Source organism: Sus scrofa, chromosome 13, assembly GCF_000003025.6.
Source record: "Sus scrofa isolate TJ Tabasco breed Duroc chromosome 13, Sscrofa11.1, whole genome shotgun sequence".
In the NCBI taxonomy this organism is placed as follows: Eukaryota; Metazoa; Chordata; class Mammalia; order Artiodactyla; family Suidae; genus Sus; species Sus scrofa.
Window position 1 is genome coordinate 1,408,275 of NC_010455.5, and position 26,855 is coordinate 1,435,129.

The 26,855-nt window shown below is 41.1% G+C and overlaps 1 protein-coding gene across 4 annotated transcripts in view; it reads right to left on the reverse strand.

Annotated features, from left to right (window-relative positions):
* The window catches only part of NEK11 (NIMA related kinase 11), a 290,466-nt gene that overhangs the window by 263,050 nt on the left and 561 nt on the right, over positions 1-26,855 (reverse strand). For 2 of the 4 annotated variants that reach the window (XM_021071328.1, XM_021071326.1), the window contains exon 2: positions 23,942-24,113. The exons of 1 other annotated variant lie outside the window; for it this stretch is intronic. In XM_021071328.1, coding sequence (XP_020926987.1) covers positions 23,942-24,111 — 170 coding nt within the window. In that variant the 5' untranslated portion in view covers positions 24,112-24,113. Of the gene's footprint in view, positions 1-23,941; positions 24,131-26,855 lie in introns of all 4 variants that reach the window. One more of the 4 variants, XM_021071327.1, reaches the window with a different exon arrangement.

Sequence of the window (26,855 nt, forward strand, 5' to 3'; positions counted from 1 at the left end):
TGATTAATTAACCTACTAAATTAACCTTTTTGTGAGAGGGTTATTTGATTGGAAGATCAGAGAGAAGCTCTGATCTTAGTTGTGGGATATCACGATTCTAGTTCATCTGATGGAGTTATGCTAACAGCTGTCACCGAGAAGAATCGCTGGCATCCCTTGATACAGGAGAGGTACAATCTCCAGTGTGGACCCATGGCCATGCTGGAGTCTTGGGTAGAGGTCACTTTGCAGGTACTCCCTCTTATAATGCCCTCGGTTCCATCCCTAACGGTATCCTTACCGACGTTTTACTAATGACTCAGATGAAAACCTTAAGACGCAATGCCTGGCAGCATCATCAACAAATACAGGCCGTCAATTTTCCAAAGTAACGGAAGAAGCTGAAATGTGAGCTGGAAACCACCCAGGTTAGATTTTATATCTCTATGGACTTCCCTATCCTGGAGATGTCATGTAGGTGGAATCATACAATATGCAGTATTTCACGACTGGCTACTTCCACTAAAGTTTTCAAAGTTCATCTTTATTGTTTCAGTACCTCTTCCTTTTTTATGGCTGAATAATCTTCCATTGTATGGATATACTACATTTTGCTAATCCTTTTGTCAGCTGACTTGCACTTTTTGGCTGTTATGAATGATGTTGCTATAGGATTTGTGTACAAGTTTTGGTGTGGAGATACATTTTCTTTTCTTTGGGGTTTAGACCTAGGAGTGGAATTACAGGGTCATATGGTAATTCCATGTTTAACATTGTGAGGAGCAGGTAGATTGCTCTGCAAAGTACCTGAACCATTTTACTTCCCATCAGCAGTGTATGAGAGTAATAATCATATCCTCTCAGACACCTTTTCTATTCTAGCCATCCTAGTGGGTATGAAGTGATCTCTGATTGTGGTTTTGATTTGCATATCCTTGATGGCGAATGATATTGAATATTCTTTCATGTGCTTTTTGGCCATTTGTGTATCTTCTTTGGAAAAATCTATATTCCTATTTGTTTTTACTCTAGCCCCTGATCCAACTGGGCATACTGTGGGGACTCAATAAACAGAAGTCATAAACCACTTGCAGTAGAATCACCCAGGACTCCTGGATCCCACCTGAGACCTACTGGGTCAAACTCGCCACGCTCAGGCCTCAGAATCCATTCTCCTGGGGAAGTTTCCACCACACACTACCTTAACCAACTAGAGATTCTTTAAACATCTGAAGAGCTCAATGTAATCAGAGGCAAACTTGAAATCTATAATGTTCTCGACTGTAGACGTGAGACTAGTGCAATCTACCTGCTCCTCATAGGCAGGAGGATGTTATCAACTGAGCTTGGCACTTGGCTGGCCTATTTGCCATGAAAGTTGCAGAAGGGAGACCCAGCTGGGTGCAATATAGATCAGCATGTGGTCCTTACAGGGAAGTACCTGGTAGATTCCATTCCTTTTAAATATTCTACCTTATGATAATACATCCTGACGTTTGCCCAATCTAAAATGGACTAAGTCTCTATGTTTTCCTCCCTCTGAACGTTTTTTTCAACGTCCTGCTTTTCTCTGATCCCCCAGACCCACACAAGCTGTCTCACTCGAGAGACCATAATATACATATACTCAACTTTCTATTGTCTGCCAGATTTCTTGTTCCAAGAAACAAATTAAGACTTGGCTGAGTGAAGCCCAAAAGGGATTTATTACAGACTTAGTGGATGAGTCACGGTCATCAGGAATTTCAAGAGGACCAGAGAAGGGACAGTCTCCCTGCTGACGTTGCCAGCACTGGGCTCTGTGGCAATGCTGCCCCAAGAACACCATCTTGCCACCACTGCCACCACCAAAGTGGCCTTCCTGGGCCCCTGATTCTTGACGTCATTAGTACCTAGTTTCAAGTCCAGGGCATCAGATTGTAGAGTGTATACTGCTCACCTGATGGATGACTGAGATGATAACGAGTGAATTTAACAGTTACTGGGAATACTGGATATCATGGGGCATGTTAACAAAAAAAAAAAAAAAAAACCTCAAAGATCCAGTCCATGGCTTCTAAGAGCTCAGATTTTAGATGAAGAGCTGTGGAACAAAAAATTGTGTACAAAAATTGTTGTTAGGCAACAATTACAATTTCCCCCAAAACTATGGAACACAGTTGAAGTGACAGAACGTGTGCATAACAGTGTCACTGCAGTGCTGTGAGGCAGTCTGTATACTGCCATATAACCAAAGAATAGAAGGTAGCTGGCAGCTCGCCATCAGCCCTGGAGCTTTCTGGTCAGCAAAGAGATTGTATCCTTGCCATCTGAGCCAGAGAACCTTTCATGTCAAAGGCTAAAATGCCCTTTCGCCCTCTCTCTCCTAGGGCCTGGGCAGAGGAGACTGGTCATGTGGGAATAATGACAAGTACAGTTCAGACACAGAGAGAGGGTCCAGTTGGCAGAATGCCTTGAATATGGGGCTTAATTTAAATCTATCTGGCAGGAGGGATTCAAGAACTGTAAGATCTTCAGCAAGAGAGTGACATTAGAAAAACAGTATTTTGAAAAAATGGTTATCCTTGAGCTCGAGGAAAAAGTAGAATCGCCCACCAACCAGGAAGCTACTACAGATGTAAAATTGCAAAGGCTTAGAGTAAGGTGACAGTGGAGAATAAAGGTACATTTGGAAGATTCTTAAGGAAGAACTGGCAGGTAACTGGACATATGGTGGGCAGAGAAGGCAGTCACACGTGACAACATTTACCAATCTTCAGAATGTGGAAAAGTAACTACTAGGAAAGGAAAAAAAAAAAAAAAAAAAAAAGGAGGATGCCTCCCATTTGATTTTCTAAACGTCAGACCTTACCTAGATATTCAAATGGAGATTTCCTTTTGACCCTGGAAACAGGAGCTTGCATAACAGGTGAAGGGGCAAAGCTAAAGATACAGACTTTAGGGCCCTTTGCTCTCAGGTAACAAGAAAAATGAGCAGAGTAAACGGAGAGAATGTGAAATACCACTTACACTTAATCTATCATCTTCACCCCAGAGAACACGGTACCAAATAAACTTCAACTCAGTTAATTACCAGAAGGCTAGATCAACTGCCGTAGTGAGGAAAGCAATGAAAGCCAGTTGACAAGGACAAGGCAAAGCATACTTTCTCTCATTAAACACGGCCCCCAGGCCTTTATGGATAAGATTTCATACGAGGTTATAAAGATCTGTTCAAACAAGATGACTTCACCCTTGTTAATGATCTTTAGGCCCTTGGAACCAAAACAGTAACTATTTTGAAGCTACTTAACTATGCCATAGGTCTGTCACATGGGGAAGACTCTACTTCCTGCTTCCCCTCCCCCATAGAAATCTCCACGCTTTCCTGTGCTCAGGGCTCATTTCCTGGGCCTGGGCCCTGTGTAGGCACCCAGGGCCCAAAGATTGGAAGGGCCTTACACTCAGTTTGATCTTTGTTATCACTGGCTTCAAATTCTTAATTTTTTTTAACAAGAGGTCTGTATGTTTGTTTTGTACTGGGCCCCACAAAATGTGTAGCCAGCCCCACCTATAATATTAAAGCATAAAATCTATTTATTTTTTTTTTCTTTTCTGGCCACCCTGTGGCATATGGAGTTTCCAGGCCAGGGATCCATCTGAGCTGCAGTTCCCAGATCCTTTAACCCACTGTGCTGGGCTGGGATCAAACCTGCATAGAGAGGCTGTCGATCCTATTGTGCCACATTGGGACTCCCAAAAAGCTATTTATAATTGACTCTGGCTAAACTAACCAACATCATTCTTGGGGTCAATTTTGCTTTTATGCATTTGATCAATTGAGGCAGGGCTCAGACCTATCAATTCCCCCATGTATCTGTCACTGCTTCAACATTCTTACATGGAAAGTCATAGGAGGCCGTGGTCACAGATGAGGAAGTCAGGAGGCCACAGCACATTTACAGGAACTGAAACATGGAAAAATTAAACGCACATTGACGGAACTTCCATGAACGACAAGACTCTGATGAGATTTTTACTACATTTAAAAACCAATTTAATTTCTTGTGGCTTTTTAACTTCCAAAATTTTCTTAACTTCTAAAATTCTAACTTATGTCAAGGAAATATGACAATTAAGTTAGAACAGTTTTACCCTAACCCTTCAAAAATGTATGTAAAGGAGTTCCTGTCCTAGCTCAGCAGGTTAACAAACCCAACTAGTATCCATGAGGACTCGGGCTTGATCCCTGGCCTCGATCAGTGGGTTAAGGATCCGGCATTGCCATGAGCTGTGGTGTAGGTCACAGACTGGGGCCCACATCTGGACACCTAGTACAGCAGCAAGACCAGCACCACGGACAGCGCATTGGCCCACTTTGCCAACAGGTGGAGAGGAAGCTTCAAAGGCTGCAAGCTTTCCCACTGCAGCAGCCAGCCCACATCTCGGGGTGACACTTAAGAATAATCAACAGTGCCCACTGAGCATCAGACCCGTGTGCTCCCTGGGAGAAACCATTACTGAAGGTGACCGGATTACCACGTGGAGGATTTCCTGAGGTACTCCGTCGGTGATCCTCCTCCGCGGAAAACACACAGAGTGCCGGCCACTTCTAGAATGCCCCTCTGAAGTTCCCAACTCCTAGCATACCTGGGAGACCATGCCCCAAGGACAGAGAGGGGGTAGCTATCCCCTTTGAGATCTCCCCCAACACAACATCAGGACACCATTCACCCCAGTGTGAAATCTCTTCACAGGAAGCACAGTGAGGCAGAGGTGGCATGAACCAGCCAGAGATTTCTTAAAAGTCTCCACAGAACCCAAGGCAGTGAAATGAGCTTAAAGCCCTTCAGAAGAAAACTCAAGGGCCATTCCCCCCAGCCCCAGTTTTCCTTCTTCCCCTGTAAAATGGCTCCAATGCTCCAGAAAAAGGAACTGAATAACACACAGTATATGTGGTCTCTCTGCATACATGGTCTCCCCACGCTACTGCCCAGACTGAAAAACAAACACATATGCAAAAATATTGTATCCCTCTGCTGGAACTTTAGTGATAGGTTTTGCTCCAAAGTGCTTTCTATGATGATTTATCTTGTGTGTTTTTGTCAGAGTAACCACTGATTACCATTCTAATACTAAACATAATATGAACTATGGAGGAGCACTTATCAGAAAGATACACACCCTGCACTCCCACCTTCTTTCCCTGATTTATTCCTTCCAAGGCACTCAATCACATTTCAGCATATTATATAACTTGATTTACTCATCATCATCTGTCTCTCTCTCCTCAGCTCCACCAGAACTCCCCCTGGCCCCGAGAGCAGACTTTGCTATGTTTGCTGCTATGTCCCAGGCCTAGAACAGCACCTGACACTGTAAGCAACCTACCCACTCACATTGTGGGTTACATTGTGGTTACTGCTTCCTGACTGACACAGACTGAATGACTCTGAGGCATCTAGCACTTGGCTGATGTAAACTGAGTTTCTTTATTTTTTCCTGTGGGACTTAGTGAGATAGATTCTCAAATCAAGAGAGGGATCCCCTCCTCACACTGAAGCATCACTGCCTCCTGGTGGGTGGGGCGTGATAGGGTCCAGCCAATTTATGAAGACTTCAGCCCTGCCCTGCTACATCTGGAAAGAGAGGCAAAGCAAGTTCAGCTTTAGAGCAAGGAGAGGGGAGCTACAGGGTGGAAAGATGAGCCAACTGCACCTCTAAGGAGTCATCAAACTTATCCCACATCTCAGGGGACACCTATTCACCTAAGCTATAACACCTCCCTAGGCCATCTCAGCAATTCCATACCCATCAGGTGGGCCAGGTACTCTCCCCTGGAAGAGCTCCTCTCCCCTTCCTGCAGCTTTTCCAAGTTTATCTTCTACAACAGCGCTTCTCACCAAAGTGGGCAAAGTGACATTTTACTCAGGGATGCAGATTTCTCAAGGGCTTCAAATGTTTATTCTTGACCAGAACTGCAAGCCAGATTGTCCCCTCCGTCACAAACACACACTGACGTCTCTGAAAGATGTCCCCACACAGCTTTAAATGTATTTCCTATTTCTGGGCCGCCCCAGCTTAATGCCCAAGGAATCAGAATTTATAGTAATTCTATAATTATCTTGTGAGCAGTATAGTCCCACACTGCATTGCATTTTTTGCATGTTAAATTTTTTGTGGTTATATTTAAATTCAACAGACACTGTTTTTTTTTCATCCTGTTTTATATAGTCTCATATGTAATAGACCTCAGAGAATGAAAGTAGGCCAGATCGCTCTCAACCTCTAAGAGACCCTGATGCCTCTCATTCCACTGGCCCTTCTGATAGAGCTATTGCACTCAAATCCTATTATCAGCCCAGTGTCAGTTCCTGGAAGAAAACAGCTGTAGCAGCTTCATCTCCCTGGCAGCCACCAGCTGGATGCTTGATAGATGAAGTTGCTCTTGGCCATTCTCATGGACAGTGGAGAGTATGGTTAAATTTATGGCTTTTTCTTTAGAGATAGAGCAGACATACATCTTTGTGTACACCAAAAACTAGGAAATGGCCATCTAATACATAGATGGCAAGAAAAAACAAACCTATTTCATGCCAGTTAAAATGGTTTGTGAAGATAAAAGATTTTTCCAAATTTCTCAGCCGACCTAGGCTTTTTCTAGGAGCAAATTAAAGGCAGGTTAATGATCTGCTTTTAGCCTTCTATTCATTTAACCAGTGAAATTAAAATACTAGTAGACTGTAACCAGATGAAGACATTATGGACCTGAGTTAATCCTGCCATTATAGCAATCTGGCCCTGTCGGTAGCTGGTCTGTGTGTTACTTTACCACCACCTGCTGGTCATAACCATCAGTGTTAAAACAGTGACTCATTCTTATTCCTCTTACTGAATCGCTTATCAATGTAAATACCACATATGCTTGTAACCAATAATTTCAATTCAGTGCCACAGTGTCCAGTGTGGGTAGCATCTCCCTAGCGGGGCTCCTCGGAACCTCAGTGCTAATCAGGGAGGCCTGAGGAAGGAGTTTCAGGCTGAACACATTATGTTGCATGTTAAATTTTTGCATGTTAAATTTTCACATGCAAAAGCTCTTGAAGGGTAGACAACTTTACAACACGATTTTTGCTTAAAAATAACTTTCCAACAGATTTACACCTTTTCTTCCATCACCTCTAAGACACACAGCATGGACAAGGTTACATTGTTGTCACTATCACTTCAGTCAAGTTATTCCAAAAGTGAAAGATCATCCCACCGTGAGGCCTCAATAACAAGTTTGCAGCAGTGCTTCTCAAACTTTTCCAGCAAAATACCCCTACTAGCAAAGAAGGAAAAAACTCAGACCTGGAATGGGGCTGCCAAGAACTGAATATGTCTCTGAAATCTCATGCTTTATTTTAAAAATTCATGCAAAAAATAGGGACATGTTTGTGAAAGGAAAAATGTTCAGGGTCATTCACTGCAGTAGTGTTTTAAATAATACAAGATTTTTTTTAAAAAAGCCAATGTCTATCAACAGGAAGTAGATAAATTTTACTGCAGCCATACAATGGAATGTTGCACATAGCTGTTACAACAAAGAATGAGGGCATTCTCTATATACTAACACGGAAAGACCTCCCAGATATTTTGGCATATGAAGAAAGCATGAAACAGAAATGTGTGATAAGCTAGTTTTTATCAGAAGGGGGCAAAAATAAGAATCTATAGTCCAGAGTTTCTATATAAAGCAAAATACAAAATACAAAAATGTCTGCAAGCACTACTTGCTCAACAGTTTGGGATTTTGATCTACGGGCTGGGGTTTTTAACTGGGAAGGGTGAACTCCAGCGTCTTAGAACTCTTATGCTCAAAATCAGTACTAACTTAGTTTGGGTAAGTAAGAAAGTGCCACCATGGAGTTCCCATGTGGCTCAGCATGCTAAGGATCTGGCATTGTCACTGCAGTGGCTCAGGGCACTGCTGTGGTGCAGGTTTGATCCCTGGCCCAGAAGGAACTTCTGTACACTACATATGTAGCCAAAAACAGGAAGCTGCCACCACACTGAGATGGCACCCAGAGTGTGAGGCTCACAGACTTCTGCCCATTTTTCCATGCCAGAGAGTCCAGGGGAGCCAAATCCCAAAGGCAAACCTCTACTTTACAGCCTGAAGTAACTAGAATTTCACTCTCCAACTATTTTCAACACATTTTTTAAAAGTTTGGTGATTATTTTACAGAGGATGATGTGAAGACACACTGGGAGAAGAAGCCATATGACTGCAATGATGCTATCTATGAGGCAAGGAACACCAAGGCATACAGGCAAACACCAGAAGCTCAAAGAGGAAATGAAAGGTTCCCTCCTAGAGCCATCACAGAGAGTATGCCAGCAACTTGATCTCAGATTTCTGGCCTCTATATGTGTGACAATAAATTTTTGCTGTTTTAAGTTAAATAAATAAATAAATAAATAAAAGCTTGTTGATTATTTTAAAAAATTAATCAGTCTGGCATAAGACAAATAATTTCCTATTATATGTATATATATCCTTAATGAAAAATAATTAGGCTTCTTTTGGTTATATTTTCACAACATTTTTATTAACATGCTTTTTATATATGTGAAAAACATATGGTATTTCTTTATATTGAAAGATATGGTCCAATAAATAAACAAAATACAAATCAGATATAACTCTGACGGAACCAGCAAATGCACCATGACCAATGTCAATAAAATGTCCTATAGGTACCTGGTGCATTTTATCCCAGAAAAGGACACGTTTTGTATCCTTGTTTACCTCCTAAGAGTGTTTAATAAGCCAACAGTGCTATAAATGTCTCCTAAATTCTCTCAAACTGAAATCTTATTTCTAGGCGTAAATAAGGCCAGAATTAAAAAGACAAACAGCGTGAAGAGATGAACCAGTGCAGCACAACCAGCAGGGAGTCATTTGCTACAGCTTTCATCGACTCTGGTTCCACTGCAGAAGGCCGTTCTCCTTGGGATCCCCTCAGAGAAACAAACAGGCAGTGGGGACCACAAGGACCTAAAAGGCTACGGCACTCTCCTGATGATCCGTTGCATATTCATGAGGAGCAGAACGATCCCCCCCTTAGGTTTTGTTTCAGCTGTAATAATGAGTTATAAATAATTGATCTCTGTGTAATAAATTATTCAAATAGGCACACAGTTTCCAAGGAATCCTGGAGAGAGTCTAGTTAACGGCATAAGATAGAAGAAGCTGCCGAAGGGACACCCCACAATCACCCCAAGGCAGAGGGCCTCCCAGTGGGGGTTTTCAAAGATTAACACCTTTTGAACTTGTATAAAGTGGAAGTCCCCAGAGGGCATTGCAATGTCTCTCCAAGGGTATGAAATATTGTGACCTGATGGCTTCATCCATCAGACCAGGGTATTTTTTTATCAGCTGAGGGCAGCTTTGCTGCTGAAACTACTGCTGAACCGAAAAACTGTGAAATCAAGAAGGTAGGTGTGTAGATACACACATACATACACACACACACATCAATATACATGTGTGTTTACATGTATATACACATATATACATACATGTATGTATATACACACATATATATAGTTTTTGTGTTTATATATGTATATACAAAGACATACACACTCAAGAGTTTTTATGATTGTGTAGGGGTAGCAAAATAATGCTAAAATAAGCTTTACCTGGAGAAAATTAACTTCTCTTCTTGAGCTCAAAAATCAGCCTCTTTAAAGACAATAAGGCTTACTGCAGATATGTGTCAAATCCCATCCACATCAAACATCCAAATGCTTCACTTCCTAAGTAATGTTAAACTGCCTTGCAAATAACATGTGTCACTGACCCTTCTTAAAATTTTCAATTCTAAATATAACAGAAATTATTAATAGTTAGAGCTCAATAAACATTGTACTGTAGTTTCCATTGTGGCGCAACAGAAAAGAATCCGACTAGGAACCACGAGGTTGAGGGTTCGATCCCTGGCTTCACTCAGCGGGTTAAGGATCTGGCATTGCCATGAGCTATGGTGTAGGTTGCAGATGCAGCTTGGATCCTGCATTGCTGTGGCTGTGGCTGGAGGCTGTGGCTCCTATTTGATTTGACCCCTAGCCTGGGAATCTCCATATGCCGAAAGTGTGGTCCTAAAAAGAAAAAAATAAATAAAATTGTACTGAAATATCTTTGAAAGAGCAAATGAAATAAAAGCAGCTGATCAATAAATAGCAAATCTAACACTGTAAAAACTGAAAAAAAATCGCATCCCTGGGCCCACAATATCTGTACCTGTATGAGGCCCGGTGAGATGGAAGACACAGAGAGAGAAGGAAGAGAGGAAATGAAAGCTACAACCTTCCTCATATCTTGTGGTTAGGTTTCAGGGGATTCTCCAAACTCAAACTAATAGGGAAATGGAAACATCACTCAAACATTAATTAAAATGCTGAGTGCCGACTGCACGTGGGAAGTTGAGGAAACTGAAACCCAAATACATTCCAATCAAACTTTCAATATTCTAAATTTTCTACTCTTAGAATTTTGGAGACCTAGAACATATGAATTTAACCTTCCTTCTTCACTTGCTCAATAAAGCTCATGAAAAATAAAACTATGATTTTTCTCTGAACTAAAAACAAGAAGACTGGTTGGTCTGAACCAACATTCGGCCTAAACTATCAAAATGCACAAAGATTATAACCAGCAACTGCAAAATCAACCAGGTTAATAATCTTAGTTAGAGTTTTCACATGTCACGGTCCAGGATTTCATTTTCTAAACACGTTTATCAAGGTATGACTGGCATATGATACACAGCACATATTTAAGGTATATGTTATAAATTTTGACATATGGATCTTCGCATGAAACCATATGTGCAACCATGATTATAAGCATGTCCACTGGCTCCAAGCTTCCTCATGCCCAAGGTTTGCTTTTTCAGTAACTAAAGCTTTGAGTGGATTTTCACATGATTACTAAATAATAGCACTGCTGTCCTAATAACTATGTACTATAAGATGTCAAATGGTATATATACACAATGGAATACTACTCAGCCATAAAAAAGAATGACATAATGCCATTTGCAGCAACATGGATGGAACTAGAGAATCTCATCCTGAGTGAAATGAGCCAGAAAGACAAAGACAAATACCATATGATATCACTTATAACTGGAATCTAATATCCAGCACAAATGAACATCTCCTCAGAAAAGAAAATCATGGACTTGGAGAAGAGACTTGTGGCTGCCTGATGGGAGGGGAGGAGTGGGAGGATCGGAGCTTGGCTTATCAGACACAACTTAGAATAGATTTACAAGATCTGCTGAATAGCATTGAGAACTTTGTCTAGATACTCATGTTGCAACAGAAGAAAGGGTTGGGGAAAAAATGTAATTGTAATGTATACATGTAAGGATAACCTGACCCCCTTGCTGTACAGTGGGAAAATAAAAAAAAAATGTCAAATGTTTCATAATTGTTCATTCATACTTATGATTATCAGGTAATAGGGGCTAGGATGGGAGCTGAGAAATAAAAAGTGATTGTATCTCTGTTAAACAATGGAAGAGGAATTCAATTTCATAGTATTTTATGTCAATGAGGTCACAAAATATTAACTGATTATTTTTAATACTGCATGAAATGATACAATGGACAATCAGTGTAGTACACAAGGTACTTTTAGAAATCTTTTGTGTCAATTATATCTATTTCCCATATAAATGTAAATTTACAAGTCACCAGTTCTAAAAACAAAGCTTAGGAACAAATGACCAAGAAAATAATAGCAAGGGTTGTTGTTTTTCTCCCCTATTGAGCTTTTTTTTTTTTATTATAGTTCTGTTGTAGAGCAAATGTATATATATGCATTCCCTTTCTTATATTATTTTCCATCATGGTTTACCCCATGGGAGTAGATATAGTTCCCTATGCTACATAGCACATTGCTTGTCCATTCTAAATGTAATAGTTTGCATCTATTAACCCCAAACTCCGGGTCCATCCCACTCCTTCCTCATCCTCCTTCGCAACCACAAGTCTGTTCTCTGTCTGTGACTCTATTTCTGTTTTGTTGATAGGTTCACTTGTGTCATATTTTAGATTCCACATATAAGTGATATCGTATGGTATTTGTCTTTCTGTTCCTGACTTCCTTCCCTTAGTATGAGAATCTCTAGTTGCATCCATGTTATTGCAAATGGCATTATTTTGTTCTTTTTATGGCTGATAGTAGTCCACTGTATATATGTACCATATCTTCTTAATCCATTCATTTGTCAATACACATGCAAAAAAAAAACTGCTCAACATCACTAATTATTAGAGAAATGCTAATCAAAACTACAATGAGGTACCACCTCATACCAGTCAGAATGGCCATCATTAATAAGTCTACAAATAACAAAAGCTGGAAAGGGTGTGGAGAAAAGGGAACCCTCCTACACAGTTGGTGGGAATGTAAATTGGTACAACCACTATGGAGAACAGTATGGAGATGCCTCAGAAAACTAAATATACAACTACCACATGACCCAGCAATCCCACTCCTGGGCATATATCCAGAGAAAACTCTAATTCAAAAGATTCATGCACCAATATGTTCATGGAAGTACTATTCACAATAGCCAAGACATGGAAGCAGCTTAAATGTCCATCCCCTGTTGACTTTTAAGTCACATATATCACCCTAATTTCACTATATAGACCTGGATGTCATGGCAACCAAACTTTTTCCCCAGGAAAATCCACTCAAGAGTAATAAAGTAAGCCAGAAATTAATTTTAACCTGAGATTTCTCTGCCTTCTCATGTCTTTGATGATTAAGTTATAGATGCGTCTCATTATTTTAAAAGTTATTTAAAGGTGGATGACTCACAACTCAAATTTTCAATTTAAAATGTTAGAAAGGTGATAGCAGCCAAAACTGCCCATAGCTACTCTCAGGTCAATGCACATATCAGAAAAGAAACGAGATCAGTTCAGAAGAGAAATGAGTGGGTGAGCCTGCAGGAGCAGGTGACAGTACAGGGAACTGCTTTCTGTGTGCTAGGCCCATCACTGGTTTCCTTGTCCCACCAAAAGCTGTTGGAGGAAATGCACTCCCACCAAGGCCACTTGAATAGAACCAAGAACAGAAGGGCTGGCTACAGATTATACATAACCATGTTAGGCTTGCCTTCACGTCAGGAAACTTAAGTTAGCCTGAAAAATACTATGACATTGACCATTAAAAAACCATTAAAACCCTTGGATTTAGTCACTGAGGATCCTCTGGAATCTATTAAAAATCAGCTCAGTCTTTGCTATAACACATTTGCCAGGAAAAAAAGAAGTCCTTTATTTGTTATAGGAAAAAAACTTGAAATGTTCTATACCCACGAAGTTTTGTACCTGCATATATGCACTCATTCTTATAATATTTTATTGAAAAAATGAGATGATATCACATTTAAAATAATAGACTTACACAAACCTCGTGTTTTAAAAACTTTAGGTGGTCAGCAAAAACAGTGTAAAGGGACCAGGATATCTAATTACATTTTTAAATTATTATTTACTAAAATAGCTTAGACATCCCTTCCCCCATCTCATACATTTAAATGAAGACGAATATTTTTTATTTCCTGGGGATATTATTCAGTGTTAGCAAACCATCTGCTTCCCTACTCACAAATCCACCAAAACAATACACTGGAAGAACAGAGTGGGATGAGGGAATAATTTAAACAGCCAGTCTGAAAATCTAATAAATGTACTCTAGTAATTTATCTTCACTCTTTTCCTACCAACAGCCTATTTTTTGTTATTTTTTTTATCCTTTTTTTTTTCTTTTTTTTGTCTTTTGCCTTTTCAGGGCCGCACCCTCGGCATATGTAAGTTCCCAGGCTAGGGATCTAATCGGAGCTGTTGCCGCCAGCCAATGCCAGAGCCACAGTAACGCCAGATCCGAGACGCGACTGTGACAGCTCACGGTGATGCCGGATCCTTAACCCACCGAGCGAGGCCAGGGATCAAACCCGAAACCTCATGGTTCCTAGTCAGATTCGTTTCTGCTGAGCCACAATGGGAACCACCCCCCCTTTTCTTTTCGGCTGTGCACACGGCATGTGGAAATTCCTGGGCCAAGGATCGAACCCATGAAACAGCAGTGACACTGGATCCTTTTAACCTGCTGAGCCACCAGGGAACTCACGATCTGTGGTATTTTAAATAAATCATGTTTGTTTTCTTTCAAACAATGGTATATAAGAAAAAGCCATTTTTAAAAAGGAGCTTCTTGTGTGCTGTTGTTTTCCTCCTAAATGCTTCTTAATGATTCAGTCTTCAAAACAGGGTTGTCTGGCCCCCTGCCCAAGCCAAAATGAAAGGGGGTAGGATGGTTCCCTGCATCTTACTCATCCTAAAATATTTTGTTATTCATCTCTCATCTGCACCTATTAAAAAAACAGATAAAAGCTCATGGCTTCTTTTGTGCTAATATATGCAGCCTCAGGAAGATGTAAATCATGTACCACCGACAGGTGACCTCGTTACCATGACTAAGTCATCAGGCACCCTAGCACCCTGCATTCCCTTCACTCCTTTTCCCTTCCAGTTCCCAAACCTTACCTACTATAAGATGGCCATAAGCTCAGAGGCTTGACGTTACTGAAGACCAAAACCTGGCAAAGCCCTGAGTGAAGTTCAAGTTCAAACTTAACCCAGTCCAGATTTACTCAGGAGGAGTCTATGCACAATATTCTCCAGAACATGAACTATTTTAAAAGAGATTTTAAGAAGCATTCATATTATAATCACTAATAAAAGACTGAAGATTTTAAGGGGAAAAGACCTGGTCACTACAATGAAAAACCGAAGAAAACTGTATTTTCTGGAAGCGCACAATGGAAAGAAATCATTAGTTCCCCCAAATCGCTTCCATAACTTCCACTGCCTAAACCACTGAATCCTATTAACTTATCCCAGCCTACTCAATAACTCAATTCTTTTGTCACAGATACTACTGGGGAGAACTCCTGGTCACAATACAGAAAGAATAGCTTTAATAAGAGTACAGAGCACAGGCTCAAAGCTGGATTCATTAATCTACTGACGTTTTACTTAGAATGACTCAAAACTGAAAGTAAGGATGTTAAAATAATTTTGTAAATCAGACAGAAAATCCATAAATAGGTGTTAGTAGGTGCAATATATAAACGGAAGCTTTGCCCAAGGCTATCTGCTATTAAACAGAAGAAATTACCATCACATTCTGAGGCACTGAAAGCTCGTTTCAAATATTACAAAATCTATGCCTTCTAGTAAGAACTATTACTCACTTTTAATTATTTTTTGACACTGGCAGGCTACTAGAATAAATTTATTAATTCTCCAATAGGAAATAATGTCTTTTTTCATAAAGAGTGAAAACTTATACAAAGAAAGGGAGGTTTTTTTTAGTTCATTCCTTACAATATGAAAACTGATTTCTCCATTTCTCAATGTGTCAGAAATAAACCTGAAAATGGATGAAGTCCTTTTTTTCTAATTACAACTAAGAACCTCGGCAAACATGGCTGTAATCTATAACTGGCTCAAATATGCTTCAACTGAACACAAAAAGCCATCACTTCTCGGTGACTGAAGTTTGGTTCTTCATTAGTTTTCCACTGTTATACCTTTTACAGAAAGGTTTATGCTGAAACAATCATTATCAAAACTCTGGAGGATGCAAAAAAGCACAAAAGGGTTTTTGTTTTTGTTTTGTCTTTTTGCGGCCCCACCCTCAGCATATATAAGTTCCCAGGCTAGGGGTTGAATCAGAGCTGTAACTGCTGGCCTATGACACAGCCACAGCAACACGGGATCCAAGCCACATCTGCGACCTACACCACAGCTCACAGCAACACTGGATTCTAGACCCACTGAGTGAGGCCAGGGATCAAACCCACATCCTCGTGGATGTGAGTTAGGTTCATTAACCTCTGAGTCGTGACGGGAGCTCCAAAAGTTTTTTTTACTTTTATTTCAAAGAGAGTACCAGAAGCTGCATACCCAACAAGGAGCCAAATGATATTAAAGCCATATTTGGACTATTATGCAGGCATTTGAAATGATCCTTTTAAGAGTATTGGACAAGAAGGGGAAATATTTACATTTGGGCACTTGAAAAAAAAAGACGTGAAATTACATATGTACTGAATGGAACTATTTTCCCATCCTTTTGCCTATTTCAATGGTTCTCAAAGTGCAGTCCTAGACTTGCAAAACTGGGAAGTTTGGGAGTAGAGCCCACAAAACAGCCAGATCCCTAAACCCACTGAGCCACCAAGGAACTCAAGCAATCTGTGTTTTAACCTACCCTCCAGGAAGTTCTGATGACCAATAAACTGTGAAAACCAGTGGCTAGTTCTTAATCATTCTTAAGGTCTCAGCTGAAACAGCACATCCTCAGAAAGCCTTGCCTCACCCAAGCTCATCCTGTCAGCTTAGATAGGTCTATTGTACCTAGAGTAACCAAACCTTTCCTCTCAGATAGTTACAACAGTTGTTTTTTTTCTTTTTTACGGCCACACCTGCGGCACATGGAAGTTCCCAGGCCATGGGTCAAATTAGAGCTGTAGCTGCCGACCTACACCACAGCCACGGCAACGCTGGATCCAAGCCGCATCTTCGAACTACACCTCAGCTTGTGGCAACACAGGATCCTTAACCAACACTGAGCAAGGCCAAGGATCAAACCAGCATCCTCATAGACACTATGTCGGGTTCTTAACCCACGGAGCCAAAATGGGAACTCCAGTTTTTATTCCCTTTTATGATCATACAATTAGTGTTTTTCTCTTCCACTAGACCAGATATTCTCAAGCCTAGGTGGCCATTCAAATCACTGGGAAGTTCTCAAAAACCAAGATGCCTGGGTGTGGCCCAATTTAAACAGAATGTATTGGGTGTGACTCAAACATGTGTATTTTTGTTTTTTAGGGTCGCACCTGTGGCATATGGAGGTTCCCAGGCTAGAGGTAGAATCGGAGCTGTAGCTGCTGGCCTACACCACAGCCACGGCAACGCCAGATCCAAGTCACGTCTGCAACCTACACCAGAGCTCACAGCAATCCCAGATCCTGAACCCATGGAGCGAGGCCATAGATCGAACCCCCAACCTCATGGCTCCTAGTGGATTCATTTCCACTGCACCACGACGGGAACTCCCAAACATGTGTATTTTTAATATTGTTATTCTACTGTTCAGCCGTGGTTGAAAACCATGGGACTCAAGCTCCTTGAAGAGCAGGTAATTAGAAAATGGTGACTGGATTTGTTGGATATGGGGAGTTTCTTTAACTTACTTATTTTGTGGATTTTTTCAGGCTTGCACATGGTACAAAATTCCAAATGTACAAAAAGGGTTCTAGCTCCTTCACTCCTAGTCCCCAATCTCTGAGGGAACCTCCATGAGCAATGCCATAGGTTTCCTTAGAAAATTAAATAAATGTCTGTCAGTGCATGAAGAAAAGACCAGAATTTGGATGGCAGGGATCATTTTCCTGCTTTATGCACACTTGCACTTTCTGTAAAAGGTAGGCACATCACCTTCATGCAGGCGCCTCTGGAGCTGTTCAAGAGACACGCACCGGCTTTGCGAGTCCCAGAAACATGGTCACTTGGAACAATGCCCTCCATTATGAGAAAGAAGCCCTTTATCTGGCTTAACCAAGTAATTGTCTAACTGTTCCACCAACTTTGTTTTAATTTTATTTTCACTTCTTTTTTTTTTTTTTTTTTTTTTTTGTCTTTTTGCTATTTCTTTGGGCCGCTCCCGCGGCGTATGGAGGTTCCCAGGCTAGGGGTCGAATCGGAACTGTAGCCACCGGCCTACGCCAGAGCCACAGCAACGCAGGATCCGAGCCGTGTCTGCAACCTACACCCCAGCTCACGGCAACGCCGGATCGTTAACCCACTGAGCAAGGGCAGGGACCGAACCCGTAACTTCATGGTTCCTAGTCGGATTCGTTAACCACTGGGCCACGACGGGAACTCCTATTTTCACTTCTGAGCAGATATTTACCTTCTCCAGACTCACACCAGAAAATGGTGGGAAAATACATGAAAAGAGATAATGTTCATTCTAGGCCCAGGACTAAGAAGTGGCATCATAATTTATAGATTCATCTTGTCTGAATTTGGTTAACACAAGCTCCTCACCAAGACTGACCACCTTTAGGTATTATAAGGTGAAAAGCTCAGGACTGGTCCTAATGTGCTGGCTGAACCATGCTTCTGTCCTTCAAAAGCCCTGATGCCCCGCAGCCCCACCCCTGCTCAACACAACACTTTGGAACTGAGCTGTAAGCCTGAGGTGCTCCCAGGAGGGACTGGGTTAAGGGAGAGCTATTTAGCTTCACAATAAAGGACCCAGACTGTCGTGGAGTTTCTTTTCATTGCTCCTTTATAACTTTTCACCTCTATCTCTCTTAAGAACTAAGACCAGTCCCCTCTGCTGTCAGTGTGACTAATTATAGCAGCAAGCCCCTGATCTACTTCCTCCTTATTGCTTCCTTGGCTAGGCTGAACATCTGCTTTTAGAACTTAAAAATCTATCTATACACACATATAAAAAAGCTTTCCTGAGCAGCAAGGGCCTCCGTGTTAAAGAACTGGTGGCCTTTCCTACTTAAGATCTTCATCTCATGCTATATAGACATTTGATACTGGGAAGAAATGCGCCATGGAGAGAGAAAGTACTTCCACGTTAACTACATCGACCATATTTAGGCAAAGACCAAAGTGTGGATGCACAGTTAAGAGGGAAAATACATGGATATTTACATGGACAGGACCAAGGGGCTAAAAATGAAAGCTCTTCTAGGAGCTCCCTTGGTAGCACAGAGGGTTAAGAATCTGGCATTATGATTGCTGTGATTCAGGTCGCAGCTGTGGCACAGGTTCAATCCCTGACGCCCAAATTTCTGCAATTGTGGGCGTGGCCAAAAAAGACAGCTCTTTGATAATGCACAGACAGTAGTAGAATAATGACTGTATTCTAATAATGACCCTCAAAGGGAACTGGGCAATGGCCATGCCAGCATCTCTAAGAGAAGCCTGTCACACAGACGCTGCAGCACTGCCGTGGCTGCTGGCTGTTTTACTTATGTTAATACCGTCTCTCTTCTAGACTGGAAGTTCCTAAGGGCCAACCCTTATCTTCTACTGCTTCAGTTTCCTCCCTGGTACTCAGCCAAAGCAAAGGTTTATTACATAAATTGTATTAAATATATGCACTGACAAACTAAAAGACTACAGCAGAAAATGGACTCCACATAATAATGCTACTGTATCTGGAGTTTGTGGCACAACAGACTGGGGATTCCAAATTGTCACCACAATGGCGGTTCAATCCCTTAGCCCGGGAACTTCTGCATCCTGCAGCAGTGCCAAAAAAAAAAAAAAAAAGTCACTGTATCTTAAGTGTGATGAAATTTTTTTAAAACCATCATTTTATGCTAATAAGATTTTTACTGACATTCATCAACTGTGGTAATGATTAGTTGTGTATTTTATCATGTATGAGTAATCATATAAGTCAGGTTAAGCCTACTACCTTAATATCTCTTTTCTACTAAATTACATGCTCTATATTAAGGACCAAAGTCCTTCCTTCCTATATAAACCAAATCTTATAGGTTTGCTTAACAAAAAATTGACTGCTTAACAAAAAATAGAAAAATATGAGCTAGAATTAGAACAACCTTTAGGAATATATGTTAATATCATCACATCTTCACATCCATTAGAGCAGTTTCTATAATTATGAAAGAAAATATTCCCAAATATTGTTTTATGAATTTCATGACACAGAATATAAAAAACCTCTATCTCATTCACTACTCATTTTAAGCTTATTTTTATTCTACTATTATAACTTAAAAAAGTGCCAGATACTTTTATACCTTCCCCCCAAAAAAAACCCTCTCTCACCAAACATACATCAAGTGTAATGCCTGTGGGTTTTTTAAAAAATCTCATTACAAATGCAGAAGTCAATAAAATTAAAATTCACAAATTCATAGTAAATGAAAAATGTCAAGTTCCTTTTGTAGCTCAGGCAGGTTACAAACCCAACTAGTATCCATGAGGATGTGGGTTCAACCCCTGGCCTTGCTCAGTGGGTTGAGGATCCAGCGTTACTATGAGCTATGGTATAGGTCGAAAACACAGCTCAGATCCCACGTTGCTGTGGCTGTGGTGAAGGCCAGCAGCTACAGCTTTGATTCGACCTCTAGCCTGGAAACTTCCTTATGCAGCAGGTGCAGCCCTAAAAACCAAGGGAAAAAAAGATCAGTGGTGGAATGGTGCCTCCAAGTGGCATAGTGATAAACTGCAACAGTCTGATAGAAAAGTTCTCTGATTACATCTAAAGTGCCCATTATCTTGACCCACAGTTCACAGGGGCTGGTAACAAGCATCCTACAGACCAGCTGGGGCTCACAGTCTACCCAAGACATTCCTTTAACAAGGGATACCAAGGGGGGCAGTCTGGTACATCAAGGCTTTCCTTATTGTCTCAAAAGGTTAGGAGTGTGTCTGCAAAACATGAAGGGTGTCAGATCTACTCATTCATAACATTATTGAAATCTTTTTAGAAAGTATGAATTTTCTACCTATCTCTTAATACTAACCAATTCCCTATGTTTATGGCCCGGTATGTAATGCAGAATTTAAATCCTTATCTAGGAGTTCCTGTCGTGGCTCAGTGGTTAACAAATCCAACTAGGAACTATGAGGTTGCGGGTTTGATCCCTGGCCTTGCTCAGGAGGTTAGGGATCTGGCGTTGCTGTGAGCTGTGGTGTAGGTTGCAGATGTGGCTCAGATCCCGCATTGCTGTGTCTCTGTAATAGGCCAGCGTCTGCAGCTCCAACTGGACCCCTAGCCTAGGAATCTCCATATGCTATGGGTGAGGCCCTGGAAAGACAAAAAGACAAAAAAAATAATAAATAAATAAATAAATCTTATCTAACCACTTTGCTTGGAGAGTGGGTTGTGCTCATTAATGTGCACTGATCACAAACCCCAGGATTATCAACACTCTTGGGAAAGGATCTTAAAAATATAAATCTGGGAGTTCCCTGGTGGCTCAGGGGGGTTAAAGATCTGGCATTGTCACTGCTGCTGTGTGGGTTCGATCCTTGCCCTGGGAACTTCCATATGCCATAGGTGCGGCAAAAAAAAAAAAAAAAGTTTAGTTTCCTGCCTCTGTACATTAAACACAATAATTGCTGGACCCAGCTCCAGCCCACATCAGCTACACAGGCAGTAGTGTTAGCAAATGTCATTGAATATTTTTATTTATTTTTTCAAGTTGACAATGAAAAGCTCAATTTTATGAGAGCTGCCTTTTTTTGGGGGGGGGGGCATACCCATGGCATATGGAAGTTCCCAGGCTAGGAGTTGAATCGGAGCTACAGCTGCTGACCCACACCACATCCACAGCAAAGCAGGATCCAAGCTGTGTCTGTGACCTACACCACAGCTCATGGCAACCCCAGATCTTTAACCCACTGAGCGAGGCCAGGGATCGAACCCTCATCTTCATGGATACTAGTGGGATTCGTTTCTGCTGAGCCATAACGGGAACTCCTAAGCCGCCCATTTTTAAATACTGGCAATTAATTTAGATTAAAAGAGAAACAACTCTGCAGGCCAAACAAAACACATCTGAAAAGCAGAATGTGGCCCATATGTAAAATGTTGTAGAGATTCTGATGATGAATGATTCCTATCCAAGAGAGTTTAGACTAGATCTTTGTATCAAATGGTTTGTCAATTATCCTCAAACTGGATTCATTCTATACACCTAGTCTGTCTGCCACCTTCAGCTCACGTCATGTATCTTAAGATTAGATCAGGTACAGGGAAGGTCACCAATAAATCACTTCTCATCCAACCAGCCCCCTCTTCTCCCTCTCCTTCTCCCCACCCCCACCTCTCTCCACTCACACACATACACTACACTCACCCATAATCTCAAGTCTAAAGTTTCCAAGTTTGGCCTTCATACGTCTTATGTTACATCCCTTTAATCAACACTTTAGCCCTCCTGTTAATTCCCTTAAATTCCTCATATTCCTCATTAGGTGAAGAGACCAAATGGACAGCATCTTCACACTGTGATTTTTTAAGTTCTGGATCAGATCTAGGTCTTACTCTCAAAGTTTCCGTAAAGGGTCTCTAGTAATTTTCGTAAATGTATCATCTGTGTTAAATGGCTGGAAGAGTACTTCTAGGATTGAAGGGAAAAAATTACTCTTTGGTAGGCACCATAAAGCACATTCTAAGGACACCAGAAAAGTGCCAGCACTGTCCACATTCTTCACTTAGGAATTTATCAGATAATATGAATTCTAGATAATTACTTTTTAAAATTCTGGACACAGAGATCATTTAAAAAGTTGATTTTTAAAATAAAATAGTTGTAGAGTTCCCATTGTGGTGCAACAGAAATGAATCTGACTAGTATCCATGAGGATACGATTCAATCCCTGGCCTCACTCAGTGGGTGGGGGATCTGGCATTGCTGTGAGCTGCGGTGTAGGTCACAGATGCGGCTCAGATCCTGCGTTGCTGTAGCTGTGGTGTAGGCTAGCAGCTGTAACTCTGATTGGACCCCTAGCCTGGGAACTTCCATATGCTGCTGGTGTGGCTCTAAAAAGCAAAAATAAATAAAATAAAATAAAATAGTTGCATCAGTAACTTTTACTTTTATAGTTCCTATGACATATTAAGAAGTAGAAAGTTTATCACACTGATTTTAAATAAATAAATAACGGTTAAATAAATAACCAATGGGCAAAAGCTAGAAGAATTTAAAGTAACCTCAAAAACTCTGAATAAAAGAATTGATTATGGGAGTTCCCGTCGTGGCGCAGTGGTTAACAAATCCGAGTAGGAACCATGAGGTTGCGGGTTCGGTCCCCGCCCTTGCTCAGTGGGTTAACGATCCGGCGTTGCCGTGAGCTGTGGTGTAGGTTGCAGACGCGGCTCGGATCCCGCTTGCTGTGGCTCTGGCGTAGGCCGGTGGCTACAGCTCCGATTCAACCCCTGGCCTGGGAACCTCCATATGCCGCGGGAGCGGCCCAAGAAATAGCAAAAAGACAAAAAAAAAAAAAAAAAAAAAAAAAGAATTGATTATGGAATGGAAATTTGTTCTCAAGATAAAAGCTGATTTATTGGATCAGTCTTCCTTCTGCTTTCTCTTCCTCCTGTGCTTCTGGTATACAAGTTTCTCATCCTAACTTCAGTACCAACTAACTTTTCACTGTGGCAAGACCAAATAACTTTACGCTAAAAATGAAGATTCATCTTTATTTGCAAGAGGCATACTGTCCAACAGTATTACAAGACTTTCTCTACCATGAAAGTTTATAAGGTTCACTTAAAATCAAAGGAAAAGAAGTGACAAGAGAGTCAGTAAAGATAATTCTACAGATGGGAGCCCATGTTTGGTTTAACTATCTAATTTAAAGGCTGAACGACTACAGACTTTGAAAAACTCCATGGGAAAAAAGGCAAAGAAAGTCAATACTATATTTCCTTCGGTATACTCTATTCACCTCAAATGTGAATTACCATTGATTTGCATTTCATAATATTTCCAAAACTGCAGTCATTATAAACAATGCGGTTTTTTTCATTTAAGAAATCCCAGTCAAATTAAGTGGAAGCAAGGCTGTAATTGAGTCTGGTATGCATAGAAATCTTATTTCCCATAATCTACCCCATTTCCCTTCTAGGTCCCTTAGGTACTTTGCTCACCAGATTAAGTGGCTTTAAAAATTTCATATGAAGACACCATTCAAAGAGCTTTTCTATCACTTACGAATTTTTTACTTTAAGCAAAGAGAAAAGTGAACAGTCCTCCATGCTTTTAATCATCTGAGAGCTGCACACACGCAGCAGCCAACTCAAGACCTGAATGAAGTATTTTTTACTTACAGTTCCTCTCCTTGTTTGGCTTTCTTGTCTGAAACCAGATAGACAGTTCCAAAGCTCCCGCTGCCAAGTTTCTGTAGAAGTGCATATCTTCTGGCGATCAAGGGCCTTGGACACGTGGAAACAGCTATTGATCCACTCACACACTTGGTAGCCTCTTGGAATTTCAGCATGGCTTCAAACAAGAGAGAACTGTTTGTTTATAGAGATTTAACATTCAAGTCTCCAGAAGAAGCTCAAATGCATCCAAGTAGCGCTGGTTAGTGCTTTAAAGATGACAAATTCAGAGGTCAGATCTAACAGGCGCTGAACTACTCCAAACAAAAGTATAAGTTTTGACAGTGATATCTGTACCTTGATTAGTGCACAGAATGACCCCATGCTGGTTAACTTGAGAAAAATGTTAAAAGGTAGAGACACCAAAGATTCCAAGAGAGGCAATCTCTCACAAAAACAAAGCCTTCCCTCAGACATCTAAATTTGGCAAAACTGAGTAACAGTCAAATTTCCCCAAAGTTCTGAGATGTTTTCCAATCAACAATCTCAGACTTTTACTTCCTGCCTACTTTTTAAAAAATAAATATAAGAACTCTATAATTTCCTAAAATCTATACATTTTTCAACTTTTATGTCATTCTATCATCCCACCTTATGTCTATTTTGATTAACAAATGGTGAGTTAGGATTAAACCAGAAATCAGCATGATGCTGGTTTCCTTAGATTTTTTCTGTAGATTTTAAACAATGATATTTGCATTTATTAGAATAGATATGAAGAAGGATATGAATTCAAAATGATTTTTTTTCCCAGCCTAAGCAAATTCTGATCCACTTTCTTAAGTTTTTATTATACACACTGTGTATAGAGTAATCTCCCTTGATGGGAAACAAGAAGTGTCACAAATGTAGTTCAAATCTGTCTTAATGTCAGCTAAATTTTTATCAACACACATTTGTTATTGATAATCTGTAATTCTTCTAAGCTATAAATGTACAGCGGAAATATGAAAGGCAGGACTGTTTCCTATGAGTATGTGCATGGTAAATCACTTTTTATTTCATCAAAATGTCTTGTTAGTAATCATGAAAAGCGGGCTTGGTTTTAAATCTATAAGACAATATGATTTTAAATTGAAGACTGTGCCTTGGAGTCAGGTTTCCATATCCAACAATTCCAAATCTGTCAGCTGTCAGTGAAAGGATGAAAATGCAACCTGACCCTCCCAGAACCCAGGAAGTTAATAAGAAGCTCTAAATGCCCTCGAATTCCAGACCCTGTTCCCTATAGGTAAAAGATCATACTTTTTGCTGTTTTAGGGCTTGCTTTCTGTTCTGTACAAAACTATGTGGAAGGGGAAAAACAGGCCCCTGAGTATGTGCCTCTATGCATGAAACTTCTTGAAACTGCTTGAGATAACAGGGAAAAGGGTTCCTAACTGCTTGTTTGGCTTCTGTAAAGCTGCTTGCATAAGACAAAAAGAGGAGAAATTAATCGCCTAACCGACCCCAGTAAGATCGGTTGCGCCACAAAATGTTGAAAATCCTGATAAATATATCTTGGCGACAATATGTCTCCCCCGCCCAGGGACAGGCACAAACACGTAACTCCAGAACAACTTAAAATTAATTGGGCCACAAAGCGCGGGCTCTCGAAGTTTTGAATTGACTGGTTTGTGATATTTTAAAATGATTAGTTTGTAAAAGCGCGGGCTTTGTTGTGAACCCCATAAAAGCTGTCCCGACTCCACACTCGCCGCCGCAGTCCTCTACCCCTGCGTGGCGTACGACTGTGGGCCCCAGCGCGCTTGGAATAAAAATCCTCTTGCTGTTTGCATCAAGACCGCTTCTCGTGAGTGATTTGGGGTGTCGCCTCTCCCGAGTCCGGACGAGGGGGATTTTCACTCGACTGGCCTTTCATCAGTATACATTATACTGTGTATAATGACAAAACAAGATGTTATCTGCATAGTTTGAGGTACATGGCCAACAGGCTTCATCATGGTGGTGGCAATTTCATTCTCAGAACAGAAAATAAACAAGGAAATGTTCATTTACAGCATTTCTCTTCTTGAAGTAGGGTATTCATCAGTTAAGTTTCACCTGAAGCCAGTGAGACAGAAACTAGTAACCAACGAAGGGAGAAAGGGAGGAAGGAAGGAACCGAGCTACCTGAGTGGCTATGTGATCATCACAATACTAAAACATTAGACCTAGGTTGGAACTTCAGACCTGGGACCCGTATCTCAAAATCCCTGAATTATGTGGTATTATCAAGATCACAGAAAATTAGTGAAATCTACTGCTGGAAAAAACAACTGGAGAGCTGGGCTCCCAGGATATCTTTTGTTAGCGTCCTCTGCTAGCATAAAAGTGATACTTTCTGGCCAAAGTAAGCTGTTAAGAAAAATGTACAGACTCAAAGCCTTTTCAACCAACAGGACCGTTTCAGCAATCCCCCTAATTGCAGAGATGAGATCAAGGTCCCTGCCTATGAAAGGTGAGAATAGCTCTGTGAAGGCTCTCCTTTGCAAATGAGCCTGTAAGCCCAGCAGTGTCTACGCAGTGTGGCCAGGGCCACAGAGCACTTCAGAACTAGGCTCCCTCTTCACAGTGGCAGCCGGGCTGACCCCTCCTCAGCCCTCTTTTGGGCCACTCACTCCATCAGTCTCTTCTGTGCAATCACAGAGCCACCCGAGAACGAACCACTTGGTCACTGGCCAGCGTTCCCTCGACCCCACCTCACAGAAGTAGTGAAGGAATCACACCTTTACCCCTGTACCCGCCGTGACCCGCACATAGTAGGACACGTGTTCAGCAAACTCTGTTGGGGCGCATAAATGTCCAGCAGACCAGCTGCTGCTCAAGGGGGAGAAAGTTTATGTGGTGAGGGGAGGGAAAGACTAAGAAAACTTAATGA